General features: G+C 36.4%; 2 protein-coding genes across 8 annotated transcripts in view; both read right to left on the bottom strand.

Annotated features, from left to right (window-relative positions):
* Window positions 1–13: 13 nt before the first annotated feature.
* On the bottom strand, window positions 14–14,020 carry adora2b (adenosine A2b receptor). The gene is made up of 3 exons (XM_079608324.1): window positions 13,858–14,020; window positions 13,199–13,664; window positions 14–4,028 (listed from the first exon to the last, which is right to left on the bottom strand). Exons 2-3 carry the CDS (start codon window positions 13,516–13,518, stop codon window positions 3,308–3,310), a joined length of 1,041 nt encoding a protein of 346 aa, XP_079464450.1. The 5' UTR covers window positions 13,519–13,664; window positions 13,858–14,020; the 3' UTR covers window positions 14–3,307.
* A 2,095-nt stretch (window positions 14,021–16,115) lies between these two features.
* Window positions 16,116–26,000, bottom strand: part of specc1 (sperm antigen with calponin homology and coiled-coil domains 1) — a 218,895-nt gene continuing 209,010 nt past the window's right edge. For all 7 annotated transcript variants that reach the window (XM_079608314.1, XM_079608318.1, XM_079608315.1 and 4 more), the window contains one exon: window positions 16,116–17,328. In XM_079608314.1, coding sequence (XP_079464440.1) covers window positions 17,239–17,328 — 90 coding nt within the window. In that variant the 3' untranslated portion in view covers window positions 16,116–17,238. The remainder of the gene's footprint in view (window positions 17,329–26,000) is intronic.

Here is a 26,000-nt window from a genome sequence, read left to right as displayed (position 1 = left end):
TTTGATGCTTTGGCTCAGTTAAAAGTGTGTTTATTTGAACAAAGGCTGCGTGTACACTCTTTCTCACAACACACACATACAGACACACGTTTTCTTTTTAAATAAGGGGGCCGCTGATATTTAGCAGCACAGTTGAGCTGAGCTAAAACGGTCCAACTTTCATATGAAGAGGGCACAAAAGATACAAAACTGCTTTTATTAACAAAATAATTCACCATACATAATGTATTTGTTAAATAAGACTCCAATTGATGCTAAAGGTTTTTGTCGTGAAACTTTTTCAACATAAAGAGAACATCACAGTGTATGTAGATTAGTGACAAATACACATGTCAAAAACATACACATTTGAAAGCAGACTTTTTTTCTTTTTCTTTTCTCCAAAGGCAGGAAAAAAATTCAGTTACACTGGACTGGTAAAAAGGCCTTCAGTTTCACCGCTTTCTCCAGACAGCACTTCAGTAAAGGAATAAAACGTCAGCTAACAGTTGCAGTGCAGTACAGATTCGTCTCCATTGGAATGTCTCGCACACTCCTGTAGTTTAGCCCTTACGAATAGTAACATATATCTGCATTTTTACATCATTTAGAAGCTACAAAACACAAAAATGAGAGCGTTTTTCTTCCCCTCAATAAATAGAAACATGGTTTGACTGTTGGCACAGCTGTGGATGTGCACTCGTTTGAGTTTGGGGCGGTTGGAAAAGGCATGTCATTGTCAGGGACAAACGCATCATTGCATCTGTCAGTTTGAGTTGGGTACCAAAACCAGAGCTGATGAAATTCACACACGGTCTTATTCAGCTGTTTCCAGTGATAAGTCATTTGTTTACACTAAAAGGAAGAAGAAGAAAAAAGATTGTGACACAATCACAGCCATGATCAGTGATTGTTAATATACAGCTACAGTATTTGGACCAATGAGCTTTCATCCTGGACCTAGGGCTACATGACAGAAATAGAAATTAAGTGAATGACAGAATGTCTGTCACTTGTCACGGTTGTGGGACAAAACCTCTTGCTGCAGGTTTTAACAATATAACCTGACATACATGCTGCACAATGTAAATGCACTCAATTTTCTTTAAATAACAGGATTTATTCAGAAGACAAATTAAATATAAAAATTTATTTATTTATTTTGTCAGTTGTACTCGACAGATATATAGTGGCGAGATAAATAATTGGCGAGGGATGGAGACTTTAACCTACATGTGCCACAGCTCTCAGATTTTCAATCATTTTATAAACCATATTTGTAATACTTTAATATGTAGCCTAGATGAGCCAGTTGAGGCCCTGATAAATGAAGATCAGACCTCTCTCTAAATCTGTGGTTATACTGTAAAGGTGCTTGGTGATTTATAGAACAGGGTTGCAAGTATTGACAGTACAGAGCATTATAAACTATCCAGTTCCAGTGGTGACACTGTAAATCTCACTCTAGAGGACACTCAGTCTTTGCTCCAGGTCAGCTGCTGTTGTTTCAGTCTGGGTAGTTTGTCACAGCCAGACATTCCATAACAAATGTGTTCCTAAGGGCTGTGACACATTAGACAGACAACAGAAACATGGACATTCACATCTGGGGAAACTGAGCTCCAAATGTCTGAGACCATAGTGAAAATCTGGGATTCAAATCTAATTTTAAGGTTCTAAAATAAAGATTTTTAGTTTTTTTATCAAGCTCCAAAAATGTCTTGTTTGGATATTGTGAGATTTGTGACGTCACACGGGCAAATCTATTTGCATATGCCTGCCTCCAGAGCAAGACATCGACGAATAGTTTGCACCACCCACTGGCATTCAGTGGCTTAACGGCCGACACTTTCCTACACCTGATGCGAGCGTTGCATCAAAAGCAAATAAAAGCTTATTTGTATACAGATGCCTGTTCACTTTCTGACGTACTCCACACACTTGAGTCTGCAGACAAGATAACAAATTAAAAGAGTTAATAAACATAAAGGAACAATTGTTTTGACGCGTCCTGTTCAAACAGCTCATTGTGTAGAGACTTCAGAAGGATCAGCATCAGGAATGAGTGGATGGTTTATTTTTAATGGCATCGTGGATCGAGCCGGAGGGTTATAAGCTTGTTCTAAGAATTTGACTGCATATTGTTTTGTAAATGAGGCACAATGTAATGAAGAGCTCACAAAGAAACTTTTGTTGACAGATGAAGCTGTCAGCTGTATTGGATTTGACAGAAGCTATGTCGCAAACCACACGTAAACGATTTCATAATGCTTTGCCTGTAAATTACAATAGATTTTTGGACCCCACAGTGTAGATGTTAGAAAGAAAGAGAGCATAATGGTCATGTCAACAGAACCTCCTTCAAAGCTACATTTATTTGAAAGAATATTTATTAGTTTTTATATTATAAAATAAAATTACAAAAATTCAGATTAAGAAAATTATGACACTTTTTGTTTTGTAATGCAATACATTTTGAGGTGTGCCTGTCCAAATACTATTGAGGTCACTCTACAGTATGTGTATTGAGATTTCTGAGGGAGTCATTTTGGTTTCAGATATGAAATTGAAGTTAACGGAGCTGTGGACTGACCAGTACTGCTGAAGTGTAACACCTTGGAAAACATGCCTTTTAAATAATGAAAAGACTAAAAGTCAGGTAATTTTTCATCATTGGTGGTGTACAACATGGTTTTATGATGGATTTTCTTTCTGATATGGGTTCATAAATTAGCCTTTACCCCATGTATATTCAGATTGAGGAGCAGTCTTAGTCTCAATCATAATTTTTTTTTTTAAAAGTCCTAATACATTCAATCAGTCAGACAGACATGGTTTCTTTGTGTGCCCTGTTCCAGGGTGGTGTATTCAGCAGATGTGCCTTATAATTTCAGATTGTTCAGTGGGCTGTTCTACAGACTTGAGATCATTGAAGATTGAACTAAAGCTGCCCAAGATTACTGTTCTACAGGATCTTCATTTAGGTTACAATTTACCACATATATGTGGTTCAGTTCATTGTTCAGCATTTCCAGAGACACACTGACAGCTCTTAGCTTTCATTCCTGTGTTAATATAAACACTTAACTTGACCTAAGGCCGCTGCTCAAGTTTGTTAGTGCTTGGAAATGCAATCTATAAATATTTCCACAGATTTGTAGTGATATAGTTTTTTTTTCTTCACATTTTAATCCTGAAAATGTTCAAGCGTGTCCCCAATGTCAAAGGTCTTCATGAATAGTGGGCCACGCTAGACATGATTATGACTCTGTTTGTTTGCAGTTCATTGGCCTGTAAACATTTCTCTCAAAAATGTGGACAAAGACTTCTATAGCAGAGGGTCAATGGTCATTGTAATCTGGTCTCTGTGAATGCTGCTTCCAGTGGAGCTGCGATACAACTCCTCGCGTCGACAAAGGAAATGGCGGTTCAGAATCTTCCTGAAAGTGAATCTGAACTCCTGAATACGGTAGGCGTAGATAATGGGATTGACGGCGGAGTTGGCGTGCGAGAGGATGATGGCAGTGTTCATGACGAAACTGGGTTTCTCCAGCTCGCTGTAGAAGAGAGTGAGGCAGTTCAAGATGTGCACAGGCAGCCAACAGAGAGCGAACAGGCCCACGATGATGGAGAGCGATTTAGCGGCACGAATCTCCCGTTGCAGCAGGCCATGGTGGTGATTCTCGCCATTACTCACGCTGCATTTGAGCTCGATCTGACGGAGCTGTTTACGTGCTACTGTGAATATCTTAATGTAAATGCCCAGCATGATAAGCAGAGGCGGCAGCACACAACCAAAGAAGTTGAAGTACACCATGTAGCTCATGTCCACCACATTCTCGAAGAAGCACTTGAGGCAGCAGCTTTGCAAGAAGCCTGTTTCAATGTCACTGCTGTTGCCAGACTGTATAGAGCCACTTTCGTTTCTGGAGCAGGATAAGTCTTTACGGTTCCAGCCCACAAATGGGATGAGTCCGATGATAAAGGATAAGATCCATAAAATGGCAATGATCTCTCTTGCCCTTTTCCCAGTGACAAGCTCCTTATACCTGAACAGAGAAACAAAGATGAATAAATAAAGACGTAGCAAATTTTGGCTAAACATTTGGCTAGTGGTTGAGTTCATTATATTGTACACTGGGGTCCAAAAGTCTGAGAATACTAGTAAAAATCCTTTTTTTTTTTTTTAAATACAAATTTTGCATTTATGTGCATTAGTAAAATAAATGCAAAAAAGGGACAAACCAAATGATGTTCCAAAGCATTAGAACATCTGACCATTTGTACAAAGAGCCACGTGAGCAATGTCACAAATTTACTTATTTGATTAGTGATTATTTATTCATTTATTTCAGTGTGCTTCTAGAATTTTGGATCCCACTCATTTCATACATTCATTTAATAAAATACAAAAAGCTTAAAGGGTTAGTTCACCCAAAAATGAAAATAATGTCATTAATGACTCACCCTCATGTCGTTCTAAGCCCGTAAGACCTCCGTTCATCTTCGGAACACAGTTTAAGATATTTTAGATTTAGTCCGAGAGCATTCTGTCCCTCCATTGAAACTGTATATACAGTATACTGGCCATGTCCATAAAGGTAATAAAAAGATCATCAAAGTAGTCCATGTGACATCAGTGGGTTAGTTAGAAGTTTTTGAAGCATCGAAAATACTTTTTGGTCCAAAAATAACACAAAATAAGACTTTATTCAGCATTGTAGTCTCTCCCTTGTCTGTTGTCAATCCTTCACAGTTACGCTGATGGCGTAAGACGCTGATGACGTGTATTTCTGGTGCGCCCGAGCTTCGTTTACAGTCTGAGGGAAACGCACGCTGTAAAAGTGTCTCATCCGCGACATGCACATTTACGCCCCATTAAAAAAATGATATCCACGCAAACAATGTAGAATAGCTTGAATATAGCGTGCGTCTCCCTCAGACTGTAAACGAAGCTCGGGCGCACCAGATAACACGTCATCAGCGTCTTCCGTCAGCAGCGTCACTGCGGAGTCCTGAACGCAGATTCACAACAGACCTGGGAGAGAATACAATGCTGAATAAAGTCTTATTTTGTGTTATTTTTGGACCAAAAAGTATTTTCGATGCTTCAAAAACTTCTAACTAACCCACTGATGTCACATGGACTACTTTGATGATCTTTTTATTACCTTTATGGACATTGCCAGTATACTGTATATACAGTTTCAATGGAGGTACAGAAAGCTCTCGGACTAAATCTAAAATATCTTAAACTGTGTTCCGAAGATGAACGGAGGTCTTACGGGCTTAGAACGACATGAGGGTGAGTCATTAATGACATTATTTTCATTTTTGGGTGAACTAACCCTTTAAGTTTAAAGTTATTTTATTTCCTTATATATTTCATAATTTTTATATTCTACTCTGAGGTTTCAACAGATATATTGTTCAAAATAAATATAATTACAAAAAGAAAAGGCCACTTTGTGGTTGTCAAACTTTAGTAGTGAGCTATACCTGTGTGAACTTTTTGAACATGCATCCACTAAAAATCACTGCAAGTTGCAACACCAAAAAAAAAAGGAAGCTGGTTCTGACTAAATACTTATGAATCATTTGTTTGCATCAAGTAGCATTATATTTTGTCTATAGTGTAATGACATTTATGAATGTTTAATTGTGACTTGAATGTCCACCTACTCCTGTATTTGTATATATATAGTAAATTTGAGAGGGCAAGAGGGAGAGGAGAAAAGAGCTTAACATAAACACTCAAGTGACTGATGGCTTCAGCTTTCACTTGGAGATGCTTCATCAGGCATCCTCAGACAGCTCTGATTCTGCTTCTACTGATGGACTAAATGAGTAATACACAAGGTGCATTATTCATCGCACCCACCATAACCTTTCTCTGTGAGACCTGGACTGCCACGGCCGTCAGTGGTGCTGCCCCAGTGACAGATAGAGAGGGGGTTGGGAAAGCACTGAGAAAACAACGAGTTTGCCTGCAGATAACTACATTATGTAGCACAAGCAATACTGTTACTGTTCCGATACATTTAGGGCAGTGTTGTTATTCTTAACTAAAACTATTCAAAATTCCGAAATAATCTAATAAATATTAGACGAAAAACGTAAAACCCAAAGTTGAAATTGCAGCTGTTCAGAAATATTAACAACAACAAAAAACTATGATAAAAGTGCATACAATTACTAATACTAAAACTGAAAGGAAAACTGAATATATAAATACAAGAATATGAATAAAAAATACTACAGTATAATACTACAATAGTAAAGCCGTATTGGCTTATTGATTTAAACAAACGTCTTACTAATCAAACTTTGATGCATAACTTGTAACGCTTGTGCTTGAACCGCATGTGTGCGGTTATGTACTCAAAACTAAAAAAAAAAAATGCAGCCAAGCACTGGACTAATGATTTTCAATTGTGAGATAGAACAGTTTAAAAGAAAATCTCAATCTCAGACTTACACTGAAGGAGTCATTTACAGACAAGAACTCATGACAGTGATTTGGGGGTGGGTGTTTTGACTTGGGCTAGTTGTCACCTTTATTTATATAGCGCTTTATAATACTGATTGTTTCAAAGCAGCTTTACAGTGATAACAGGAACAGTATTCAATAATGCAAACCGTTCATTTCATCTAGCAACTTTAAAAGAAAACAGGGTGATGGTTCAGCTGAAGTCAGTAAACACCTAGCACCCAAAACACCCTAAAGTGACCATCTTAGCAATTCCTATACTCTAGAATCATGGGAAAGAGCTTAGGAAAGATGTCAGCATCATGGTTTAATGTGTAGTCATGTGCCGCTGCTTTGACTTCTAATTCTGCACATTATTTTCTCCATCCTTGGCATAATTTAAACCATACCATCTAAAATATTTGTTTGTTTCAGATTCAAGGATACATGATGTAATTGCATTTAGCTCCAAGAGCACAGTCTCCTTTTGTTAGACACTTCTTTCAGCTTTAACACTTTTCTCTATCTCTCAGTGCCAGCTTCCCTCTACTCTTAGGGCACATGAATGGAGGGAAAAGTGGATTAGTTGTGGCATGACAACAACCCGCTGGCATCCCAATCACCCTCACTTTCTTTCACCCCTTCATTCTATTCCGCACACAAATCCCTCCTCTAACCCTTCAGTTCTTCAGCTGCCTCTCTTCCGCTTTAAACCAAAGATCTCTGCCAACATGCTCTAGTGTAAGTGAAAACAGTTGACAAAATGGCACTAAAGGAAGAAGGTCTCAGCCGCTTTGCTCTTAACAATGTGAGCAGGTGAAAAATATGAAAAGAATACTTAGTCCCCAAAACAGATTATGTTGCCAAAGAAAAAAGGCCAGCAGCACTCCAAACTCCAAATAATTTTGATTCCAAACTTGATTAATGATCATTGGGCATTGTCCTAAATTCACACTGTGACAAAAAATACCAATGGATTTTTTTTTTCTTCACAAAAATAAATAAAAAATATATCAATACATTGACCTATAATGGTTTATCAACCCACTTTTCTGTAACTTACTTATTATCTAATTTTTTAGGGTCATTGAATGCTAAATAAGAACATTAAATGGATAGTTCATCAAAAAGATTTATAAAAAAAATTAACCCTAAGGTGAACTAACCCTTTAAAGAGAAGCAAGTAAAACAGCATCTGGCTGTATTAAAAACACATTATGATGTGTGAACACACATGTGTGACTTACCACTAAGGGAAAGTCCTGCCACTAACCACCTCTTCTTATGTTAAAACCAATGACTCAGAGGAAAAAGATGCTACTAACTGATTCAAGCCCACGCTTACCGGTACATTTATATAATAGCAGCTTACTGTTTTAGAAAACTTGAACCCTATTTAAATCCTTCAGCCAGAGGACATGCAGCTAAACAGTCAGACTGAGATTTTGTGTTTATACGCAGGAAAAGAGATGGAGAGAGACAGACAGATGAGAGCGGAGAATGTGTGCATGAGAGAGAGACGTGGTGGTCCAGTCTGGTGAAGGAAAACCGAAGCAGGAATACTGTTTGGCAGCACTGTGAGGAAACTTGGTTCCTCTTGGATCATCTACTAACAGCGATCATGCCAAAAGCCTGTATTTCCAGTAACTACGGCATAACTAGAAACATACGTTCATCTTGCCCATGAAACAGTAAGAGTAACAATACCTCCCAGGATCTGAGATGATTTGGAATGCACTGGCTTTCATTAAAGTCACCTATACTGTAAGCATTTCCTTATTTTACACCAGAGGCGCCGCTAGACCCTTTTACTAGTGCACGAGCCCCAGTAAAGTTACCTGATAAATCATTGTCTGATGAGGTAGGTACCAGAAGATATGCGTCAGCGTCTGAAAATAGGCTTTCCTATTCATTTAATGTTATTTATATAGTTTTAAATATTTAAAACTTGAAGGCTGATACCCCAAAATCCTCTTCAATTATATGCCTTTGCCCGCACACTCGCTGTGCTTCTCCTTGTGGAATCCTTGACTGTCAGTCAGACGATTATTCATAATATGACGTTGTAGCTGAGGAATTCTTATCGCTGTGATGATGAGTAGCATGTGAATTTGTATTATTTAGTTGAATGAGGACATTGCATTGTCCATATCTAATTCATTTTAGCTTGTTAAAGGGCTTGTTTGTCACCCAAAAATTTTAATTCTCTCACTAATTTCTCATCCACGTCTTCCAAACCCGTAAGACTTTCGTTCATCTTCAGATTTTTTTTATTTATATTTTTGATGAAATCTGAGAGCTCCATTGACAGCTACACAACATTGACAGCTACACAACTACCACTTTGACACTTCAAAAAGTTCAAAAAGAGATCGCAAAACTAATCCAAATGAATTGAGCGGTTTAGTTCAAATTTTCTAAAGAGACTCGATCGCTTTTTATGATGAACAGATTTAATTTAGGCTTTTATTCACATATAAACATCCATCAACTCACACATCAGTTGTGGTAAACAGAGGCTCAAGCATGTTCGCTTGACATGCAAGAACCAATGAGGTTCATTCTCGTGTTACGCAGCACGTTTGAGCTTCTGCAAGAACCAATGAGGTTAATTCTCGTGTTACACAGCACGTTTGAGCTTCTGCAAGAACCAATGAGGTTCATTCTCGTGTTACGCAGCACGTTTGAGCTTCTGCAAGAACCAATGAGGTTCATTCTCGTGTTACACAGCACGTTTGAGCTTCTGCAAGAACCAATGAGGTTCGTTCTCATGTGTTACACAGCACGTTTGAGCTTCTGCAAGAACCAATGAGGTTCATTCTCGTGTTACGCAGCATGTTTGAGCTTCTGCAAGAACCAATGAGGTTCAATCTCATGTGTTACACAGCACGTTTGAGCTTCTGCAAGAACCAATGAGGTTCATTCTCGTGTTAAGCAGCACGTTTGAGCTTCTGCAAGAACCAATGAGGTTCGTTCTCATGTGTTACACAGCACGTTTAAGCTTCTGCAAGAACCAATGAGGTTCGTTCTCATGTGTTACGCAGCACGTTTGAGCTTCTGCAAGAACCAATGAGGTTCGTTCTCATGTGTTACACAGCACGTTTAAGCTTCTGCAAGAACCAATGAGGTTCGTTCTCATGTGTTACGCAGCACGTTTGAGCTTCTGCAAGAACCAATGAGGTTCATTCACAAAAGTTAGTTTGTCAAGATGGTTCGGTTGAACGTCTGTATATGTTTATGGTTAATGATGTTTAAATGTGAATAAAAGCCTACATTAAATATGTCCATATAAAGAGATTGTGTCTCTTCAGAAAATGTTGAGTTAAAGGTACAATATGTAAGATTTGTGTAATAAAAAAATAAAAAAAACACTTTCACAGTGTGATATATTTCATGCAGTTGTGAACTTACAGTACATTATCCCAAAAGATCCCAAGGATTTGTAAATCCAGAGAAATTCCATTTTTTAATAATGACTCGTCAAAATACAGGTCATTGTCGCATATCAGTGACGTAATATCCGCGTTATCCTCGGTTTCCGCTTGTAGAAACCATAGACACAATACATAGAATCCTCATTAGCGGCTGTTTCAATGGGCCGCTATACGTAAGCCGCTAATCAGCAATCTATGTATGCATATCATTGATACAATATCTCACAAACCGCTGTTGTGTTGTTCAGTCATCATGGTTCACGATTATGGATTGGCGAGTACAGGAAATCCCCTCAAAAAACGTAAACATAGATCAACTTAGGCAAAAAAAAAAAAAAAACTTAGGCTTTGGGAAAAACTGAGAAATAAAACAAGGATCAATATTGGCATGGTGTTTCCAGGACGGGGAGAGCTTCGTGACAAACAGAGACTCCGCTCTCGCATGCGTTTTAATAGACAGGTAAGCAAATATATATTACTCATTGTACACTACAGTTATATTGCACTTTGTTTGTACTTCAGTAACGCTTTTTGGTGTCTGGTAAGTCTGGTGACCAAGTCTATAGCAGTGAAATTAAGTGTGTTGCACAAAAATATTTAGGCATTACTTGCAAATACTGTGGGTTTGTTCAAACGTACTTTTAGTACGATTGTTTTAAACATGTAAAACTGCGCAGCATTAACCCACCAAATCATTTGACAAATAGTCACATATTAGTAACAGGCTAATATAGCATTACATTTCACGTTCCTGGCAGCTAATTCATTACGGTGACATAACAAAGTGTGATCAAATGCACAGGTAATACAAAAACGAATTTATTAGCTGATAGATCATTTATATGATTCGTGAATTCTATATATCTCTGGATGGTGAAAACGACATCTCCTATAGTTTCACTCTCCTTCAAAGCGTCATCAAGCTTCATCTTTGTTATTGTTTTGAAAATGCGACCTCTGGCGGCGAAAAAATTACATATTGTAGCTTTAACTACTCAATTCATATGGATTCGTTTTATGATCTCTTTATGAACTTTTTGAAGCACCAAAGTAGTAGTTGCGTAGGTGCAACCAAATAACCCATTAGTATTCCATCGGATTGACGGCTCGATCGGACTGAAAAGCCTTCAATGTAAACACTTTAATCAATCCAATTGAGCTAGATCCGAATTAAATTTTTATCTGATTGAAAGTTGGGGTTTATTCTTCTTCTAATCCACTTGATCGGATTGAAAACCAAAACTAAAAGGACTGCGCATGTGCAATGACTTAGAAATAGTTTAATGGTGTATGGAGTGCGGAACGAGCTGTTCTTCCTGTTGAAAAAGTGTCATAAAAATGAGTTTCCCGTCATTCTAAAATTCTCCTTTTACTCAGCGTCTGTGAAGTGGGGCAGGACAACGTCCCACCAGTCCTTGTTTTTTGGATTCTCATCCACCGACGACTGGTTTTGGGTGCGGGGAGGGGCATTTTTACTGTGTGATAAATATAAGCACACGGTTCATATGCTCATTGTCTCCATATTATGATCAGAGATAGATATTAAGTCTGCTGTTTAAAACAAATAACCAAATGTAGGAGGAGAATAGTTATTATGCGTAAACAGCGGGAAACTGTAGACTATATTTGTGCAATGTGCGCATGTCAAAAAATCTAATGAGAAAGCACAGAAAATATAGTACAGAAAGCTCTCAGATTTCATCAAAAATATATTTATTTGTGTTCCAAAGATGAACGAGAGTCTTACGGGTTTGGAACGACATGAGGGTTTGTATTAATTACAGAATTTTTGGATGAACTATTCCTTTAACTGCTAAAAGAATGCTTGCTTAGGCCTTCTAATTTGCCATCGTTTGTGGCTGGTTTAGTCATCATGAGTGAAAGCTTTTTGAAGTGATTGTTTAATTTAGGTAATGAATGGTAATACGTTTGCACATGACAATGCTAGTGAATTAGTTCTTTTTTTCAGTAATTTTAATTACATAAGGTATAAGTTTTGAAAAATTAAAATTTTGCATTGATGAAGTTAATTTGGTTATAATTGATTACCATGGTAAAATAGTTTCAATGCATAATGCCTGTGATGATCAAACTCTAGAAAAGCCCCTATTCCACACTATCATCCAACACTGTGTTAAATCCTGTGGTGATGCAGTTTATCTGGATTCACAGTGTTGGCTATGGAAGTGAAACCCAAGCCCTGCGTATTCATTTTCAGTAATTGCTACAGCAATTACATGCACACTTGCTTTGTTTACCAGTCAATATGTAGTTTATTCCTTTCTTTATTCTTTCCAATGATGTCCACTTATTCAGAAGAAATAGGACAGCACGAGCAACACTGAACAGTGTAAAAAGGTGTCACTCTAACGTTTCAGGTTTGACAACATTTACATTTTAGCTAGTGTAACATTCAAAGAGTAAAACAAAAAACAAAACACTGCTTATTTACCTTGGTCCTAATTATGTGCAATGCAACGATGATAAACTTTTTATTTATTATGTAGAATATATATTCCAGATTTAATTGTACTTTAGAATTGCCACTTATCTTCTCTTTGTTGGCCCCCCCTTTTTTTTCCTTAATCCTAATCGTTAAAGTTTGTTGTCATAGTCCTGTCCTTAATCATTAGGGGCTTCTTCTTTGACAACAAACAACCTTCTTTTCAAACGCCCTCATGAGATTAACAGATTAACACAGATTAAGAAAATCAGACCGATATATCCATTTCAGGAAGCCGAGTTTAGCTTCAGTCCTGTGACTGCGTGTGTCATCTTCGTGCTGTCCTGTGTCCTGAATAAGTCGTTCTGTGTTTTAACTTTGATGAACTAGATGAACTTCGAACGAATTGCAACAAACGCACGAGCGTCAAATTGATCCCATCTATCTCCCTCTATCTCAGGTGGTTACTCAATATAACCGCCTTTCAGAAAAGATGATAGTCATTTTGTTGTGTGTTTGAATAAACTAAATAATGGTTACTCGATATAACCGCCTTTTAGAAAAAATGATGGTCATTTTGTTGTGTTGATAAAGATGAATAAACTAAATAATGCTAATGAAAAAAGTACTGCTGAAAATGCCAAAGACATTGAAGAACAGATTCATGCCATGTTGTCACGCGCGGAATGTTGTACACGCGCGTGTAAATGCCTAAGCCTCTTTCAAAACAGCTGTTTAAACTGTTTAGGTATATATAGCTACCTATTTTACCATTGTAATTTAAGAATAAAGAGTCATAGGTAGGATAGGTACTAGTAATTAATAATTCAGTGACAATGAAAAGGAAATACAAATTAAGCGTAAAACACTCACCTCAGGGGGATTTTTACAGCCAGATATCTGTCGATGGCAACCGCAAGAAGACTAAATATTGAACTTTGAGTCAGTACCAGAACAAAACACGCCAGGAAAAGACATCCATAAAAGTCTGAGCGCAGACCAATGCTTATAGTGATGGCAAAAGGGATGGCAAGACAGCCAACCAGAATATCCGCCACGGCCAGTGACACCAGAAAGTAATTGGTGGCGTTCTTGAGAGTGGAGTTGATGGCCACAGCCCAGCACACCAGCACATTGCCAGCGATTGACAGTACGGCGATCACCAGCTCTATAGCAATGTATAGAGAATCCATTGCTGCACACTTCACAGAGAAACACCTTTAGACAGTAGGCTAGTTAGGATGTCATGAGTCTGTCTGTCACTCTGTGGTGCTTGTCCACTGGTAAAATAACAATAATCCACGGATCTCCAAAGTTTGTGATTTGCCAACATGGCCATCTGTTGGTGTAAAAAAAAAACATTATTTGCATTAATTCCCTGAAGAGAAATATTTAAAACCATTAGAGGCAGATAGAGGTACATTTTATAATTTCTGACAGATTCCTAGAAGTTCCCACTGACGAAAATAAGTTTATTAAAGAAAGTCACAATAACCTATATAATTTGGAAGAGGTAGTGTGCAAATACTTACCCTTCAGAGCTGTTTTTGTTTTTTGACGTCCCTCTTTAAACTGCCTTGCATCTGTGTCTTATGGTGCAATGTTGCAGAAGCAGTAGTGAAGTAATCTGTGCACCGTCAGCGCAACACATGGCTTTTCAAGCAGCTCGCGGAAAACAGACAGAGCTCTGACTGTACATCACAGCTCATGGCCACGCCCCAACCGCGCGAGCGACACACACACACACACACACACACACACACACACACACACACACACACACACACACACACACACACACACACACACACACAACCCTGATTTTACATCAGCAATTCAAATAAAGTCATTTTTCTTTATTATAGTTGTCTAAATACTATTAGAATATTTATCATACTAAAATGTCCACTGACTATAAATAAAAATGATTGAATTAGGAGAAGAATAATTCTAGTAAAACTAGATTTGTCTTTCCTGAAATAAATTGTAACAGGGGGAGACCGACATATGGTAGTAGCCTAACTTTTAGTTTGAGCAACAGTAACTCAGTGGTTGTTTGTGCTAGATCTCTCAAACTGTGATACACGCTAGCCACATTTGTCTACTACAAATAAAACTCGGCATGTAGCCTACTACACAATCACAGATAAATGTCAAATACACAGAGTTCTGTTGTTACAACAACCTACACTAAAGCCTATATTTGCATTAAATCTTTCTTTGCGATCTGAACTTGTTTGACATTTTTACAACGACCGTACATCTGTTGAAATTTATTATTTAGCCTATCTCTCTATATTTCTAATTAGTTCTGTGGTGTGCGTTACCATTCTCCCTGACTACTCAGGCTACTCAATTAGAAAGTGGTGAATTTCTAATGGGCTGTTAAAGGGCAGCCCGACTTGATTGCTTTCACCTGTGGGGAGGAGAAGGCTTTAGATGGGGGAGACTGCAAGGATACAGAGAGGTGGTGACTGGGGAAAGTGATCTCTAGAGATGCAGATATACAGATAGTTAGCCTAGGGGGGTAAATGTGAGGTAATAGAGTTAGGGCTGTCTGCCTTTTAGTGACACCGTAACCTCAGTGCGGAGAGTACTGCCACTCATTCACTGTTCTGCTGCTACATGGCTGATTTCAGGACTGTTTGCTCTGCCAACATGAGACGCTGACAATGCAGACTTTATGTGTTTGTCAACGATTGATGCTGATTGTGAGGAATAATCTTCTCCCTCGTTCTGTAGGCTACACCTCGTGGATGGGTCCCATGTGCTGCAATTGTATTTTGGGAGTATGCTGGCGTGGATTGCAGTTTTTTTTGTGTGTGTGTGTGTGTGTGAATGGGGTGTTTTGTGAATTAATTAATTAATTAGGATTTAAGTTCACTGGCGTGTTTAGTTCACTGCACACCCCCTAGTGTCATTTTCTTGTTGCCTAAATCATTTACAGCATGATATTGTAGTCCACTGCATGCGTTGTCTAAATAAATTTGTCATTGTGTTCGTCACATTTTTTTTTATTTCTGACATTTGCAATAGCGTAAAAGCAAAAGAAAATCTTACACTTCTATCAACTACTTTGTCACTTTTTTATTTTACAAAGTAGAAATACAAAATTGTAATAAAAAACTAAAAAAAAAACTAGAAAAAGTGTGAATGGAGACAAGTGCGTTTGGGCTAAAAAAAATAATAATAGACCTACAAGTGAACAATTACAGGGTGTTCACTTGGTCTAGTGCAAACTCCTAATGCAGTTTCATGCCTTACACATTCTGTCCCGCAAAAAAAGAGGGAAACACTTGTTTCACACCATGTTTACTAGCCCTAGTAAAATCGGTTTATCTATTAGATTAGATAGATTCTATTTTTGTAATTATTGACATTTGACATTGATTTAACTCTGTTAACTTAGTCATAGATGACAAAGAGTCGGATTTTCAGAAAATTTAGCTACTACACGTATTTCTGAGAAGATATGAGTGAAGTGACAATATTGTGTAATTGCTAAAGATTTACTATATGAACCCTGTATTTCTAATTAGTCTGTCTGTAGCAACACACATCTGTTTTACTATTTTAGCACAACTTTTTAAAGGTTTTTAGCAGACCTGTAAAAACTGATGCCAGTATGACTTCCAAAATGTTACCTCTGCGTAAATCACATGAGAAAATCAAAAATATTTGTTTATACTTTGTGAATGAATATATTGTAAGACAGTTGTCTCTGAGATGCAGTTCCAATAAAGGTCATTGTAGCTTTTTAATTGAAACAAGCAAACAATGTAGCCTATTTATGATGACAAAATACTTTATTACCATTATCATCAATTACACATCTGGTGTTTCAGACAAACCCGAAAAGTTTCAAATAGAAAAAAAACACACACAGTCCTTTGCAAATTAAATATTTGAGAGCAAAGAAGTCAATAAATAGCATTTCCAAAAAGAAACCGTTATAAAACACAGATGCTGTCTGCTTTTTGTATGTATTTTACTTCTGTTGAGAGAATTTTATTATCAATTATCTATGCGCTTGAATTAAGTGTGAAACGCAGCATTTGTTAGAATTTGGCACAAATTACACTAACTAGCCTAAAGACATTTCTGTGAGAGTATTTTTACAATATTGATACTTTTAAGGCATTGTTTAAATCCATCATTAAACTACCCCATGTAATTTAAACAGGCACAAAAGCATTAAACAATCAATAATGGTTGTTTAAAACAAACATTCAGTAAGAATTCAATCAGACATTGACTTTCTGGCATTTTTTCAGGAAATAATTAACTAGAGTAATAGAGAAATAAGCTTAATGCTTGTTAATGAGGAATATGTAAATGCACATAGTCTGTTAAATAATTGAAACATGTAAAGTTTCCAATGGTTGTTATTGTTCCAAGTGTCTCTCAACTTTTCAACAAAACACATGAAACTTAATTTCCATAGTTTGATGCATTTCTATGACATATTAGTTTTTAAAATTATTTGTGGGAAAACTAAAATTTTAAAAATACTTTAAGTATATCAATGTATAAGTATGTCAATATATAGATTTAGGTAATAATACTTTATAAAGCATACTAAAAAAACTATATACCAGTTTAGTGCAAGATTGCAAACCTACACTTCAAGCAACTTCAAACTTCCAAAACTGAGTAAGAATCATATGAGACATGAATTGTAAGGAAAACAGAAGATGTTTGATGCTAGAATGATTTTGTGTATGCATGACTTATATGATATTTCTTGCATTTAGAGTGAGAACCTGACTGGTGTGAACATTACAGAACTGTGTCTGTCTGTGTTTATTTAGAAACACTGGTTGTAAAGGAAGAACTGGACCAGGCAAAAAAAAAAAAAAAAAAAAAAAGTGCTTCTGTGCCTCTTCTTCTTCTTTATTTCTTCCAATCACACATTAAGTCTCAAAGTACTTATAGATCTGAGACACATACTGCATTACACTTTGCCAGTCCGGTCTGTCTGTGTGCATCAGTTCATCAATGTCCTAGAGAGAGAGAGAGAAGAGAGATGTAGAAGTTTAGATGTAGGAAACACTTTTCATTTTCATTTTCATGCATGATTCTTTAATTATGTATTAGTCCTTCTTTAACGAATGTGACCTTCTACATTCAATTTTGTTTTATATAATTATTTTACCTTTTCCTCAGACTTGCATTGTTAAACAAGACAATTCCATCTTAAAATATTATAGAAAATATTATTTATTAATTATGATGGTCTTAGGAAGGAGTGAAATAAGCACCAATGAAAACCATTTTCATATTTATATTAGATTTATATCAGTTTTTCTGACTGTCATTTGCACCTAAACAAACCATTTTGGCCTCAAAGGTTCATCAACAAGAGCATGCTTGAGATGAAATATGAGGTGTGTGATGTATGAAGAAAAAGAAAAAGAAATTAATTAAGGTAAATATATTTTATTATGTATTTTAAATCAGGCAGTCTGATCTTAGCCTGATCTAGTTCTCAAATTCTCAGCCCATCTATAGACATCCACATAATACATTATATGAAGAGTGTGAACATTCTCTGAGGCTGTGCTATTTTACGCTTGACAATCATCAAGTATCATCAGAGACCTAAAGGAACACTTCACCTAACAAGAACCTTCCTAGTTTCTGTGTGCCATCTCTGTGAAAACACCTGCTTGGTATAACGTTGGCTAACTGCCTATTTCATGTCACTATTTCCTCCTTGTGTCTACAGTATGTAGGGTAAAGTGAACCCCAGACTGTGGCATTTTCCTGTCATAGTATCTGTGGGTTTGTAGAAACCCTGAGAATCATTAAACATTTACAGGTCATTTTAAAAAGACCCCAGAGGGTGGTGAGGCATTTGGACACATTCTCCTGTTTTTTCCAAACACGTCTTTACACCTCTCTCTCTCCTTTAAAAAAACAAAACCACAAAACACACTGGTTCTTAACCGTAAAGCCTACTATATAAATACTATTTTGATACACAACTATCTAAGGCCTCTATTATCAACATAATCAAAACTTTTCTGAAACTGATGTACATAATCTACTATGCCTTCTGTTGTCTGATTGATCGATCCCACTTTTTTGGCAAGTAAAGGGGGTTTTAGTAATTCTTTCCCATTAAAAATCCCATGGCACTTCTCGTAAAGAGTAGAGGTCCTGGCCACATTCCACCCATCGGCCCTTGCCAATCATGGCCTCCTAATAATCCCCATCCATTGAATTGGCTCAATCACTCTCTCTCCTCTCTCCACCTGTATCTGGTGTGTGTGTGTGTGTGTGAGTGAGCGTACTGGCGCCGTTGTACTGTGGCTGCCGTCGCATCATCTAAATGGATGCTACACACTGCTGGTGGTTGAGGAGAGATCCCCTGATATGATTGTAAAGCGCTTTGGGTGTACAGTAGTACACATGAAAGTGCTATATAAATGCCTCATTCTATTCTATTCTATTCTTTCCACCTGCTGGTTGGTGTCTTTTTGCTGTGAAATCTTGACAGTTACTAGTACCGGTAATTGTAAGAATAATAACTTTTATATTGTTATTAATATTTCAAGATGAACAACACTCATTGGACTGAAGCAACTTAGGTTTACTAAGTTGTAAGTAAACATAAACCATATAATTATGTTTATTAATTAACATACATAATTGACATAAACCATACATAATTTATGTTAAAATGTGAGTATGAAATGTGATACATCAGGCTTTTGAGATATCTAAATTTTCTCAAAATATCAATTTTAAGGATCTCTTTATCATCATTTGTATTGAATTGCATTATATATTGCACAATAAAAACTACAGAGCTTTGATAAAAAACTAAGCATTTAAAACAATTATTCTAAGACAAAGACATATTTACTAAGATAAATACAGATACAAATAAATATCATAAACTGATATTTTTATATACAATTTATGTACTATTATAAAGATCTCATTGATTTACATTACAAGCTTTCACAGTTTCACCTTACTTTTTGGCCATGCATGTAAACATCAGCAACTGGACCATATTGCATATTTTTTCTCAGTTTGGGCCTCTGAATAAAATTGTGTTTTTTTTTTACCACCTTGAGTGTGAGCTCCATATTTTCCTATATCATCATACTATAATAGCCATAAAAGCCTAATGTATAAAATATGATAAACAAAAAACACATGACATTTTTTTTCTAAAGGGTTCAATAAATGGTTTCATTATTACATTTTTTTTCTATTCTGACTATTCATGTCAGGCTTTACAAGGTTAAGACTGCAATTATATGTGTTTGTATGGGATAGCAGAAGTAGATGGAGCATTTCTGTGCTCTGCTCTCTTTCTTGTCTGCCACCTTTAATTCTACCAAACGATTAATAAAATGGAAAATATGCCTGAATATTTAGCTCATAATGTCATCAATTTAAACCCATACACAGACGTTCAGATACAGATCCAAAGCTGTAATCCTCCTTGCACATATTTGTTGTGTGTAAGTCACGCGGAAAAGGACAAACATAACCTGCTGAGTGGTGTGTCAAGTAAAAATATTGTGTACACTTCTAATGAAGTCATAAAAACATTCATCAAACACCCTCAGGTCAGTAATTAAACAATCAGCACCTAACAAAAAGACAATGAGATGTACAGTAATATGTTTAAACAGAAGCCACAATCTCTGGACAATTGCTACAAAAAAGCTGTCACCTCATATTCTATTCTATTATTCAAACAGAATAGTTTGAAGCAATTAAGAAAACAAAATGCACACAATCACCCAGAATGCTGTTTTCATTCTTTCTTGCAGAAAACAGCTGAAATTTGGTCAAAGCATATGATGTACATTATTTTCAATAAATGCACTTGATATAAACCAAACACAAGAACATTGTAAGATACAGTGCAGTATTGTCATCCAAAAGACCACAATGAAAATAATAGGATTCATAATGTACACCTGAGGTGATCGAATTCTGCAAATTTGGAGATAAAAAAAGCAAAACAAACAAACAACAACGACATAAGAAATATGTATGATTCTGCACTTTTTCTACTTAATCATCAGGTATTAGTTAATTAATTAATACATTGTTCAAATAATGTGAAAATAATGTCATAATCATTGATTTTGGGCCCTTTTTAGAGCTGGTCACTGGTGACTATATGTGGGCATGTCTAGCGAATTGAGAAAGTTGAGAAAATGTTACATTATGCAAATAAAGAGCAACTTTCAAGAAGTGATATGAGCTCACTGTCAGGGTTCTGTCACTTCTGTCTAGTGTTTTTCTTGGTTTTGTGACAGAGCTCTGACACTCTTGGTTTTGTCTGAATGCAGTGTGCGGTTTCGAGCGTGCTCTTGTCTACGTGCCTTGTAGTTGGGGGCCTTAAGCACATTTTCGCGCAAATTCATCTAAAAGCGCCAAATTTGGCACAGATGTAGCTCAGGTCATACTGAAATGATTTAGCCAGGGCGCCCGAGCCAATGATGGCGGCCAAATCCAATATAACACATAATGTTGTGTGTTCTTCCTGTGGTCTAGTCTTGTCTAGTCTAGTCTAGTAGTTGACTGACAAAAAATTCCAGCCACCAGCCAAGAAAGGTTTTGTACGACTCACTTTATCAGTTAGTGTTTCCTAACTGATAAAGTGAGTCGTACAAAAACTTTCTTTTTAGTAAACTTTGTGTACACAAACAATGTAGTCAATGCTCAAGTTTATGTGTAGAGCCCCTGGTGATACTTCGAGCACAGTTTTATGTTGTGTCAAGCCTTCTTAGTGCTTTTATCATAGAAGTGCCCCTAGCACTCCTATCCAAAAGGCATTTTGAGCTAAAACGAAAATACGGTCAATCTAAAAGTGCCATTTCCTTTCTAATTATGCTTTTACACGATAGTTTGACTCGGGTAGATTAACAAAAAAAAAAAAAAAAAAAAAACTAGGTTAAATTTTGGTGACAGTTACCCTTTAAAGGTAATAAAACAACATAATTATTAGATTTTGGGGTGAAATATGACGTGGACATTTATTCGTGAGATTCAACAGCCAACTATCACTTGTGGACACTTACTTTCTTAAATAAATAACTTCTATTGAAGTTCCTTTGATTTAACTTGTGTTAAATCAAGGATGGAGAATTCACAGAGCTTGAACTCACAATGGCAATAGGCGGAGGACAGTCACATCAGGTTTTGCAGATGCAAATTATCTGTATTAGAAGCTGCTTGTCTGTGTCAGGTGCAGTGATTAAAAATGTGGAAATTACTCATGGGGAAAGCCAAAGCTTTATCAAGGTTAACTGCTTGTGTAAACAATCAGAAAACTGACCTGTGCTTGTTTTATTATCTAGTATAGTACTTTTGAAATTTGAAACACATGTACAAACTCACAGTGTTCATTTGCACTCTGTTATGAGTTGGTTGTAGTAAGTAAGCGCAAGACAAAGGAGGATGAAATGTGTTACGTCCTTGTGTTGTTCGTTTTTTTTTTCTTCTTTCCCCAAGTCTTTATTTTTTACTCTCCCTTTCCTAGTCACGTCCTATTGGCCCACCTGGTTCCCATGTTCCTGTGACGTCGATGACCAGCTCTCCAATCTGATCAGTGCCCCGTGGCATAAAAGTGGAGAGTAGATGCCATTCATGAGGCCCTAGATGCTTTGAAACCTTCTGAGTGACAGCCTATATTCTGCATGTGTATAGTGCATCTGTGTATCCTGTGCGTTTAGTAATTGTATTTAACCGGCTTGAGTACAGTCTCATCTCCATTTGTTCTCTGTTATTGCGTGCTGGTCATATCCGAGTTTGGAGAAAGGGACAAGGTAAGAAAGTAGCATGACGTAAATTGTGCACACATAGGTATTTCACTTTGTCAAGTCCTCATTCTTTATATTATGCTTTTTACAACACAGATTGTTTCATAGCAGCTTAACAGTGATAACAGGAAAATAGTACAACAAAGTTTGTTCCGGCTGCACAGCAGATCTAGAAGAAAATAGTGTCATAGTCCAGCTTAAGTAAGTTCAGTGATGGTTCATTTTTGTTGTAAAAAAGTTATTAATTTAGTTAATTTATATAAAACAAAGAAAACAGCGAACAGAACATAACCCTGACACACGCAGACTCCAGAGCTATTTATTAATTAATTCATTATTTTTTACAGGACACAAGAGCCAACATATTGAGATCATACATGTTATTTTAGTATAATGGAGATTCTATTGTATTTTTTATTCATATTTTGAATTAGTTTTTTATTTTAATATTTATTTTTTATAGTATACTGTATGTTAAAGCAATTTTGTTGTGTTTTTGTGATGTTTTTATATTTATTTTAGTACATCAAGTTAAACATCAAGTTATAAACTAAATGGCAACAATCTGAAAAAAAACAAGTTTTATTTTTTATTTCAGTAACATTTAAGGTTTTAGTTCTAGTTAAATATAATAACCCTTGATCATATGGGCAAATATTACTTTATCTCTGAAAATTAAATAAACAAATTATGGCTGACTCTTTGCGTATTTATATTGGTATTAGTAATGATGCTGCATACCAGCCCTTACAAAATGTATTCAAGTTATACATAAGATATACTTAAAAGTATAATGAAGTATTCTAAGTATACTTGGCATGTAGTTGTGTGTACTCTTTTGAGTGAGTGTTGCCTATTAAATAATTTTTTCACATAGTTTTACAATCTTATAAACTTACATTATTAGAAAATTTTGATAAAAAAACAAAACAAAACAAAACAAAAAAACAGATATGTTTCTATTCACTATCTGAATTTTAGTGCAGGCTAGCCCACTGGTAGTGAACACTGGAATTAACTTTCATTCTTAAATAACTTAAAACTTTAATTAACTGTGGTGAAAATCAAGTTTTTCATTTTGTTTATGTCTATGTGGTGTTTTTAATATGCTTTTAATATATATGAGTTTTAATATAAAATATATGAGTTTTAAGTTTTGATTTGAATATCTGGAGGTTGTTGATGGCACGAAGATTAGTGGGCAGCTTATTCCATAGCTTAGGGCCTACAACACTAAACCCTACCACCCACAGTAGATAGTTAAAACCTGGGAACGACAAGCAGATTTTCGTTGCTAGATCTAAGAGTCCGGGCAGGAAGATATGGTTGCACTAAATCAGCGACGTATTGAGGTGCGGGGCCGTGACAGGCTTTAAAAAACTAAGACTAATAGTTTAAACTGGATGCGATTGACCACAGGAAGCCAGTGCAGTTGATGAAGGATAGGGGTAATATGTGCAGATTTTTTTACCATTTGAAGGCGATGTATTGCTTTGGTGGGTAGGCCACTGTATAAGGAGTTACAGTAGTCCAATCTGGAAGTTATGAAAGCATGAATAACAGTTTCAGCATCTCCAAAGTTAAGAGAGGAACGTATACGAACAATATTCCACAGGTGAAAGAAGCATGATTTAACAGTCTGACCGATGTGTGAAAGAAAGCATAACGTGGGGTCAAACAAAACTCCCAGGTTCCGCACAGTTGTATTGATGTATCTTAATAACTATATGCCTTTCTTCACTAACGTTCTAAGTTGTTAAAAGCGTTTAAGGATGCTAATTTTAAGAAGGCTGGCTGAGATGGCGAATGGGAACATAGTGTGTGTCAGTGATGCTGTCACCCGCGGTTACGAGTCATCCAAAAATATTTGTTATGATATTCAGGTCGCGGTCTGTCAGGTCGTTTGAAATAAAGATGCCAATTAAACCATTGTAATTTATATAGTACTAGACACAATTTTCTATGAAATACATAGGCCTACGCTTTATTGTCTGAATAACTGGCGCTAAGATGACCCACGAGCTCAGTCTGCAGGCAGAGATGAAAGTGGGAAATCCTTATTTACCTTTTGAATGTTGAGCGCGTTATTAACTTTTGAATAAAAGCTGACGCGGGACAAAAAGCCCGATTTCCCAACACGTTGAACTGAATAATGCCATTGTGCCATTTTAATAGGCTACTTTAAACACTTATAGTTCAGTTATGTCAGTTTTATGTATTTTCTGAGAGGGGGCGGGATTTTTGTAGGGAAAGTCTGGGGAGAGACGCCTCGATTAGACTGGATAAACACATGCAGCATCTTAATTATTAAGAAAATTAAACTAAATAAATTAATAAATCAAGCCTTTATTACATAACACTAGGCTATATCATACAGCATTCAGAAAAAGAACAGTTTGCACTCCTAATGGTGCGTTCACACCGGACGCGAATAGCGCGTCAGACGCGAGTGATTTCAATGTTAAGTCAATGCAAAGACGCGTTACGCGCGTAAACAATTTTCCAAAAGTGGGCCTTCTCTCAGTTGACCTGCTGACACTACGATGAGAGTTTACTACTTTAAAAAAATGCGGTTCAGGAAGCGGGTCGGGTACAATTATTATTATTGTATTTATTTTTTGCGGTCCGAGTTGCAGGCGGGTTAGTTGAAAACGTTGGTCGGGTGCGGGTTGTCGGGTACATTGACCTGCGCACCACTGGTGTGTGTAACATTAGCAACAACTTATTAGCTGTGACAACGTAGTACATTGATTTCTATACGATCCTGTATGAGTAAGTGAAGACGGGGCTAATTTGCATATTCATGAACCACGTATATACTAAATGAAGCAAGTGTGTAGAGTTATTTGTATTTTTTCACAGGAAAAAAAGTTTAAATATGTAATTTAAGTGATCAAAGATGAGTTTTAAGGGATACAATTATTGACTACAGGGGGACTTTAAATCTACTTTACTCTTTCCCTGCCATTGACAGAATTTTCCGGCTATCCATGTTTTCACTGTTATACGGTAAGGGGGCGCTATTACGTATCTTCTGAAAGAGTATAGAATCTCCGGATCAAAACACAGGCGAAGAAGAAGCAGAAACAAGTGATGGAAGATTGTAAAATAACGCAATCATCAAACATTAAACGGCATATAAGTTCAAGACTGCCTAACGTTACCAAATGAAATGTCGAACCCATGAAGAGGAAACGACTGTGAAGCTTTGGGGTGTTGATGGACTCGATTTACTCCATCTGTTTTCATTCTAAATCCGTTCCGGACGTAGTCTGACAAAAATGAGATTTTCTCAGCTGTTTTTTTTAAATGAAACTTTGGTCCCACATTGATAAAAAAAAGTACGCATGAAGCTAGAATAAAATGTTTTAAAAATAGAAAGAGTTAAAGTACAGTTAAAGGTATATTTCAAATATAAAATTTAAACAGTATTACTTAAAGTACAAAAATAATATATAAATAGTAATACATATATAAAAAGTTTGATGTTATGTATACTTGCCCTATAAAACTGCTAAACTAGTAGTTTACTGAGAGTATACTTCAAAGTGTACTTTCATAAACTAAAAAACGTGCTACAAGTATTTGACTAGTAAACTATCAGTATACCTTTTATACTCTCTTGTAGTATATAGCAATACAAAGGAAAAACTTAGTTGTTAACTCAAAGTTTACTACTGTTACACTTAAAGCATACTTAAAAGTATACGTTTACACACTAAAAAGAGAGCCAATTTAGTCTCAAGTAATATTGAAGCAGTACACTTACAAGCATACTTCTAGTAGATTGATATTAGTATACTTACTACATAAAGTAGTCTATACTTAAAGGGTTAGTTCACCCAAAAATGAAAATAATGTCATTAATGACTCACCCT

The sequence above is a fragment of the Phoxinus phoxinus genome, assembly GCF_949152265.1.
Source record: "Phoxinus phoxinus genome assembly, chromosome: 3".
Lineage (NCBI taxonomy): Eukaryota > Metazoa > Chordata > Actinopteri > Cypriniformes > Leuciscidae > Phoxinus > Phoxinus phoxinus.
The sequence above is the reverse complement of the archived record's forward strand: the minus strand, read 5'-3'. Positions and strand labels throughout refer to the sequence as shown.

What these genes read in the sequence shown, in the direction of transcription:
- adora2b (XM_079608324.1), bottom strand. Translation starts at nt 13,518, where the DNA reads ATGGATTCTCTATACATTGCTATAGAGCTGGTGATCGCCGTACTGTCA. An exon ending in GCTGTAAAAATCCCCCTGAG is followed by an intron (nt 4,029 to 13,198) that starts GTGAGTGTTTTA and finishes TTCTCTGTTCAG; the next exon opens with GTATAAGGAGCTTGTCACTG.